The sequence below is a fragment of the Octopus bimaculoides genome, chromosome 3 (assembly GCF_001194135.2).
Source record: "Octopus bimaculoides isolate UCB-OBI-ISO-001 chromosome 3, ASM119413v2, whole genome shotgun sequence".
Classification (NCBI taxonomy): Eukaryota; Metazoa; Mollusca; class Cephalopoda; order Octopoda; family Octopodidae; genus Octopus; species Octopus bimaculoides.
The window spans coordinates 122308835-122317230 of NC_068983.1; the positions used below are offsets into that span (position 1 = coordinate 122308835).

The 8396-nt window shown below is 37.7% G+C and overlaps 1 protein-coding gene and 1 long non-coding RNA gene across 4 annotated transcripts in view; one reads left to right on the forward strand and one right to left on the reverse strand.

Moving 5' to 3' along the window:
* LOC106879957 (succinate-semialdehyde dehydrogenase, mitochondrial) overlaps window positions 1–8396 on the forward strand; it is a 62243-nt gene that overhangs the window by 44638 nt on the left and 9209 nt on the right. For all 3 annotated transcript variants that reach the window (XM_052966515.1, XM_052966516.1, XM_014929717.2), the window contains 2 exons: window positions 2267–2436; window positions 6366–6424. In XM_052966515.1, coding sequence (XP_052822475.1) covers window positions 2267–2436; window positions 6366–6424 — 229 coding nt within the window. The remainder of the gene's footprint in view (window positions 1–2266; window positions 2437–6365; window positions 6425–8396) is intronic.
* The window catches only part of LOC106879958 (uncharacterized), a 12028-nt gene continuing 4312 nt past the window's right edge, over window positions 681–8396 (reverse strand). The window contains exon 2 of the long non-coding RNA XR_001410685.2: window positions 681–1954. This is a non-coding gene — a long non-coding RNA (uncharacterized LOC106879958). The remainder of the gene's footprint in view (window positions 1955–8396) is intronic.

Below are 8396 nucleotides of genomic sequence, written 5' to 3' on the forward strand. Positions count from 1 at the left end.
ATATATATATATATAGATGCAGGCATGGCTGTGTGGCAAGAAGCTTGCTTCCCAACCACATGTGTCTGGGTTTAGTCCTACTGCATGGCACGATGGCCAAGTGTCTTTTACTCAGGCTGACCAAATCTTGTGAGTGGATTTGGCAGATGGAAACTGAAAGAAACCCATTGCACATATGTGTGTGCACAGGTTTTTGTCCCTCACCACCACTTGACAATTGGTGCTGGTGTATTTATGTCTCATAACTTAGTGGTTCAGCAAAAGAGACTGATAGAATAAGTACCAAGATTTAAAAGCATAAGTACTGGGGTTGATTCATGTGACTAAAAAGGAAAAAAACATTCTCTAAGGCAGTGTCGCAGCATGGCTGCAGTCTAATGATTGAAACAAGTAAACAGAAAAATATATCAGAGGAAATGCTATTGGAAAGAAAAGAAAACTAGCTAGAATATCCTATTCAAGGGTATTTGAAGTATGAAGGGGTGCTGAAAAGTTCTTGGCTTTAAGTAAAAGAAAATACAAGAGGATTAGTTAACACTTTAAGCACATCTCTGAGTTTAGCCATTAAGTCTCACCAGCATCTTGTTGTAACTTGCATAGCTTCAGTTGCTTTTTCTTATTACTTATTTTACTTTATTATTATTGATAAGTTTTGATAATGAAACAGGAATATATGTTATAAATTTGCAAAATCTAGTTATTATCCTTCATTTCTAAAACATAAATCATGTATAATAATGACTGAGTTCATTAAAATATCAGTTTAAAAAATTTTTTTAAATTTATACTGTGTACCAATAGTGGTACACAATGCAGGTTGGGACAGTTACCCGTGTACCGTATATGGTGCATGATGTGGTTAAAGTGTTAATTATGATTTTAGTTAACATATTCCCCTCTCAGATTCACACACTTGTTGCAGCAACCCTTCAGTTTTTCTAAGCCCTGTAAAAGAACCCAGAAGGTTGGGCCTCCAACTAGGCTTCTGTAGCAATAATTACTTCCAAATTGGAGTGAAATTTCATTCCCTTGAGATTTTTCTTCAGTAGTGGAATGAGGTGATAGTCGGAAGGGGCCCAAGTCAGGAGAGTAAAGTGGGTGGCTTACCAATTTGAAGCCAAAGTCATATTTTCAATAGAGTTTTATGTGCTGTGTGTGCTGGTGCATTGTCCTACAAAAACAGGACACCATGGCTCAGCTTTCCATGATGTTTCTGCTTCAAAGCTTCATGTGGTTTGTCCATCAGAGACATGTAGTATTCTGCATTGATGGTGCAACCCTTTGGCAGGTATATTATGAGGAATACTCCATCTTTGTCCCAAAATACCAAAGCCAGAATCTTTTCAGCTGACTTCTGGGCCTGAAATTTCTTGGGACACAGTGAACCACTGTGATGACATTCTATTGATTGGTACTTGGTGTGGGGATCATAAAAATGGAGCCAAGTTTCATTTGTGGTGACTAAACTAGCCATAAAATCAGCCTCTTCCACTGCAAACCAGTTCAAAATAACCACTAGTGTCATCACTCTATTGCACTGCTGAGATGTGTTCAGGTATTTCAGCACCCATTTTATGGAAAGCTTTCTCATGTCCAGAATATTGTGGTTAATGTGGTCAACTCTTTTGCAGGAAATTCCCAGAGTCTCAGCTGTGACTTTAGCTGAAATCCGGTGCTCCTCAAGAATTTTGATGTCACAGCATTGGCTTTGTCCTCAGTGGTTGTGGAAGTTGGCTGTCCTGACTGGGGTTCATCTGTGACCTCAAAATGACCAGTCTGAAGCCTTGATGCCCAAATTTTCACTGTGGAATAAGATGGGCATCCATCCTTCAAGATTCTTTAAACTCACCATGGATTTCCACTGCTCCTTTGCCATGCAAAAAGAGGAACTTCATGACTGCCATGCTTCAATTTTACCAAAATCCACTGTAGGAGCTGCAATCATGTGTTAAATCTGCAAAAAAGAGAAAGATATATTGTATACTATCATGATTTTTGCAGATCTTCTAAATAGTTGTCCTACCTCCCTTGTAATTGTAACAACTCTACCCTTTCATGATGCCCTTAAAGCCAGGAACTTTTCAGCACCCACTCATAAACCGTGTGTTATGGTATGAAATTGTGAATTGTAGAAATGTGCTATACTGCATGCTTTTGTTAGTATTGACAATATAGTTAACATGTTCTGAAATAATATTTTATGGATTTGTTGTTGATTTACAGTCGATGCATCTTTAAATATTGATTTAACTTTTTTGTAAATTAGGTTGACTCTCTTGTCAAAGATGCCTTGTCAAAAGGTGCCAGAAAGGTTTTTGGAGGTGAAAAACTCCCAATTGGGAAAAATTTTTTTGAACCCACCCTATTATCTGAAGTAACAACTGATATGCGTTGCGCCAATGAAGAAATTTTTGGACCATTGGCACCTGTAATCAAGTAAGTTGAATAATTTACTACCATCTGTCTGTTCATCTTTACCATCTTTCTATCTACCTATTCAACTAATCTATCCATCTAACTCTGTGTTTCTCAACCACTTTTTACCTGTGGACCCTTTAGATTTCTGTTTTACTCAGGTGGACCCTCCTAGCCATTTGATGTTTAAAAAAATGATATATTTTTGTAATTAAAAATTATTAGGTATTGTATAAAAGAAATTGTAAAAATATTTTGTGTATTGTAGAAGTATAACCAATTCATTGCAGATAAATTTTAACATGAAAATCTTATATGGATTCCCAAGAACCATAAAGACACTGTTTCCACTGTTGGTCCCCTGGTTGATGAGAACAGCACTCTACATGATGATGCAAAATCCATGTGCAAGATACTGCAGAGACAATTCTGCTCTGTTTTCAGTAATGCTAATGCAGTTGATTTGGCTAGTATCAGTGATGCAAACCCTCAACTAACCATATCTGACATAACTTTTGGTGCTCCTGATATCCTAACAGAAATTAATAAGATCAAGCACAACTTGGCAGTAGGTCCTGATAAGTTCCCAGCCACTGTCCTGAAGATGTGTCGGCATCAAATTGCACCCCCTCTTGCTGAGCTCTGGAGAAACTCACTTGATGCTGGCTACATTCCCGATTATTCTCTTTCCCAGTCTGTCGTTCCAGTCTTCAAAAAGGGAAATAAATCTCTTACAGTGAACTACCATCCCATATCACTCACCTCTCATATCATTAAAGTATTTGAGAGGGTGATGAGATCGTGAATAACTCACTTCCTCGAAGACAACAATCTGCTGAGTCCCAACCAGCATGGTTTCTATGATGGCAGGGACTGCCTGTTGCAGCTTCTGTACCATTTTGATGACATTTTAAAAGCTTTGGGAGAAGGCTCCAACACTGATGTCATATACCTTGATTTCAGCAAGGCATTTGACTGAGTGGACCGCAAAATCCTGCTGAAGAAACTGTCCAACATTGGAGTCCATGGAAAGCTGCTGCAGTGGATAAAGTGTTTCCTGATGAACAAAATCCAACATGTTGTGTTTGAGCGAATACGATCCAGCTCAGCCAATGTCAGTAGTGGTGTCCCTTAAGGTACGGTGTTGGGCCCACTTCTCTTCATTATCTACATCAATGACATAGTAGATGTCATCAGACATTCTACATTGAAAATCTTTGCAGATGATTCCAAACTCCAGAAAGCCATAAATGGTATGGGAGACCGAACATACCTTCAGTCAGATCTGTTTGCTGTTGTCCAAAGAGCAGAAAAAAACAATATGCTTCTAAATGAAGATAAGTTTGATTTGATCTACTTTGGAAAAGAGGATACTCTGAAATTACCGTATGCTTTTCCCTCAGATGACTCCCTAGTGTCATCCATCAACACCAGAAACCTTGGAGTAATTGTTGATAACATTCTAAGCTGGAGTTCCCATGTATACAGTAAGGCTTACTTGGTCCGCAAGATGTGCTCTTGGATTCTTAGAATTTTCTGGTCTAGAGATGCCTACACCATCATCCTTCTCTACCCTACTTTTGCCTGACCCCACCTTGAATAGTGTTGCCCACTGTGGTCTCTCCATAGAAAGAAACTCATTATGAAAGTGGAAGCACTCCAGAGGGCAACAACAAGAAAGATAGACAGCATGAGAGCCATTGACTATTGGGATCAATTAAAGAAACTCAATCTCTACTCTCTCTAACACCACCGGGAGTGCTATATCATTTGTGTAATGTGGAAAATATTCCGTCAATATTGCACAAATGATGTTGGCATCAATTTTAAAATCCATCCAAAACTTGGCCCCCATGCTATCCACATCCACCCACTACAAAAATCAAACTCAGGACACATAACAACATTATGTCACAACTACTTTACCTCAACCGGTCCAGCTCTCTTTAATGCCATAACAAAATATGTCAAAACGGAAATAGATCTCATAAAATTCAAAAGTTCACTGGACAAATTTCTTCAAAAAATCCCAGACCAAATGCCTACATCTGGATATGTCTCCAACAATAATAACTCTTTGCTAGAGTGGGCCATGGTGCCCTATATATGACTAAAAGACTTTACCAGGTGGTGCTATATAAGTTTGCATGTATGTTTAATGGAAGTGATGAATGGTTGCATAGGCACACATTAAAAAGAGTGGGGAGAACATGGATAGTTGTAACAAACTATTTAAGAAATCGCAAATTCTAAATGTGTTGGTGTATATTATGTAAACTTGCTAATATAAGAGATCATTTGCTAGCCTGTTCATGTGTTTTCTTAAGAAGGTTTTTGGTATTTAGTATATAAATGAGTAGCAGGGAATAGAGTTAAAATCCTTGCTGGTGTAAGCAGTAATATGTATGGTTTATGAGTGTGTGCGTGCGTGCAGTGGAATTGCTTGAAGACATGTATAGTTTATGTAAGATCTTGAGTAGTGTGGTTGCTGTTGATCTGATCATGCAGGTCTATGATCAAAAGTGTTCAAATTATGACAAATTCTTCTTTTTTGCATTGACAGTGTACATCCAGTCTCCCATTATCCAACGTATTCTTTATCTTTCAAGATAGATATGATTTAAAAGAAATATAGCTGCTGTTTCTTGCTGGTTGTCTCAGTGGTTTGTAATGTGTTAGTTAGTTATAGCCAATGTCTTGTGGATGGGTATATAACTTAATGGAATAAAGCGTTAATGAGTTTGGTGGTGGTAGTATGTATATTCGTACTATGTTGTTGATGTCTCTTTTTGAATGCAAGGCATCTTCATTTACATATGATAAATGAGGGAAATATCGACTATAAAAATAAATGACGTGGAGTGCATGGATTATTAGGGTAATCTTGAATCATTCTGGTAGTTTTCATTACCTTGACACAATAAACACTACATAATTTTTTACAATGTGTAAAATACATCATCAACATTATCAAATTGATGGAAGTATTCAGTTTGAAAATGACACCACCACATCTTAATGCAAAGCATCTTATATCAAACTTTTCCATTTCAAATTGTCCTGTTTTGATAATGTAAAACATTATTACGCAGAGCATCAAGGAACTAAAAGATTACATTTAAATTTTATCTGGTAGATTCCTATGAACAAATATCAAACTACCTATGTGTGGACGATTCTACTAACAGTAAGTCTTTATTTAAATGGGAAATGACAGTAACATTTCATGTTCAATAACACTACTAAACTAGATATGATAAACACTACTAAACTACTAAACTAGATATGATGCAAGCTCCTTCCAGCTGAAATATATCTGAAATATGTTTAACCCTTTGATGTTCAGGTTACTCTATTAAATGTAATGCTTTTTCACTCAAATTGTCTTGACTTAATCACGCATTATCTCATAGCTTTGAGGCTTCAATGATGCGATTATTTATTTTTAGAATGTCAATGTAGGTTAGGTGTGAGAGGCTAGATGATATGGCTAGTTCAAATATAAAACATGTAGAATATTTGGGCCAGATATGGCCGGTTTAAACACTAAAGGGTTAAAGGTGACTTGCTTGCACTTACCTGAGTTAGAACTGTGTTAACTTGCACATTGAATGGCAAGCAATTATGAAAAGTACATGAAATAATTTAAACAAAGTTTCTAAATTTATTTCAAAAACCAAACTTATTAGTTTCTTTTTGAATTCTCAGAGCTCAAAATGGTATGTCTCTGGATTCTATAGAAAGCAAATGTCAGATGTTCCGCTTTATCGTAGTTAATCAAAAGGTTTGGAAAATTAACAAGGTGAATAGAGCATTTAGAATTAAGTATCTTCCTGACTGTGAACTCCTGGTCCAGGTAACAGACTTAGATAAAAATGAGGTTGTGTAAATAAAGGTCTAAAAAATGAGAAAACAATAAGAAAAATATTTTCATATTTTGATAATTGCAGATTTGAAACAGAAGATGAAGCAGTCACTCTTGCTAATGCAACATCATATGGACTCGCTGGTAAGTATCTATGTTAAAGAGCAGAGTTTTCTATCTTTCATTCCTAATTAATTGACTCAAAAATGTCATTCCCATTCATTCATTCAGCCCAACAGATCTGGTTCAAAATTCTTCTTTTGTCAGTACTAGTGCTACCTGATGTACAAGGTGTGTCAGGTATAACGTTGATGAAACTTCTCCAGTTGCTTGATATGATGCTTGTAGGTTGTCTATGTTTCATACTCAAATACCAGGAATGTAAGAACACAGGCTCAATTTTTGAGTTTCCTCAAAACAGCACTAACTTTTGCAGTTGTATGATTTGTTTTGGCACCAAGGGTACCAACTCTATTAAGTGTACTTCCAAGATACACAATGTTGTCCACTGCTTTATGTCTTTTACCTCCCATGAAGATGTCAGGCTCCACATATGCTTCCCTGACTTCTTCATATGAATATTGAATCCAAATGCAGGGAAGAACAGAGTAGGTGCTATTATGTCACTCTGTTTGACACTGCTTTCTGCTGAAATTGGTCCTGAAAGTGTCCTATTGAGAAGCCCATTGAGGAGGACACATATATATATGTGCGCATGCACACATGCACACACACACACACACACACACACACACACACATGTATATATACATATGTTTTAACATTAATCAAAGGACATACTAAGTATGTCTACCTGCCGGAAATAACAGTCAAAACTCTTATTTAAATCACCAAAAAAAACTGATGATAAATTACAGAAATGAACCGTTTGCGGACAGACGGGCTAGGACAATCTCTCAACATACATTCAAATAGTTGGACTCATGTGGATCGGTTTCTAGACTGGCATTATAGCCTCATCTTCCTCAGCACGCGTTACCATGATGGAAAGCCACGACCTGTCACGTTGGAGTCTGTGCTGCAACTGATTGGTTTTGCGCCAAAACATGGCACCCACCAGTGTGAAAATAATTTCAATGCAGAGCAAATAATCCAGGAGAAAATATTTGCAAAGATATTATTGACTATTATTATCTAGGGTAACAATTAAAGACGATAATAACAGAATCAATGATATAGGCCAGTGGTTCCCAAATCTTTTTGGGCTGCCACCTCCTTGACACCCAGGCCACATTCCTAGCGCCCCCACCCCAACTAACCATCACAATCTGAATCTGAAGCAGATTCAAAGCAACTGTTTTTCACAAATAAAACTTAACCTTATGAACCTATTATTTTGTTTTTATATGAATCGCCACCCCATTATAGCCCCAATTTTTGCATGAATCGCTACTCCATTATCACCCCACTTTTCTTCAACACTCTCTTGAAAATTCCCCCCACCCCTAGGGGGATGCATTATCACCCACTTTGGGAACCACTGATATAGGCGATTGCAGGCCCAAAAAGCATCAAATAGCTGAAGGATTAAAATTAATCAAAAGACATACTAAGTATGTCTACCTGCTGGAAATAACAGTCAAAACTCTTATTTAAATTGCCAAAAAAACTGATGATAAATTACAGCAATGCAGACTTCAATGCTTTTTCGGCCTGCAATCACCTATACTATTGATTCTGTTATTATCATTTTTAATTGTTACACTAGATAATAATAGAGTCAATAATATCTTTGCAAATATTTTCTCTCGAATTATTTGCTCCGTATTGAAGTTATATACATCATCATCATCGTTTAACGTCCGCTTTCCATGCTAGCATGGGTTGGACGATTTGACTGAGGACTGGTGAAACCGGATGGCAACACCAGGCTCCAGTCTGATTTGGCAGAGTTTCTACAGCTGGATGCCCTTCCTAACGCCAACCACTCAGAGAGTGTAGTGGGTGCTTTTACGTGTCACCCGCACGAAAACGGCCACGCTCGAAATGGTGTCTTTTATGTGCCACCCGCACAAGCCAGTCCAGGGGCACTGGCAACGATCTCGCTCGAAAATCCTACAGGAGCCAGTCAGGCGGTACTGGCAACGGCCACGCT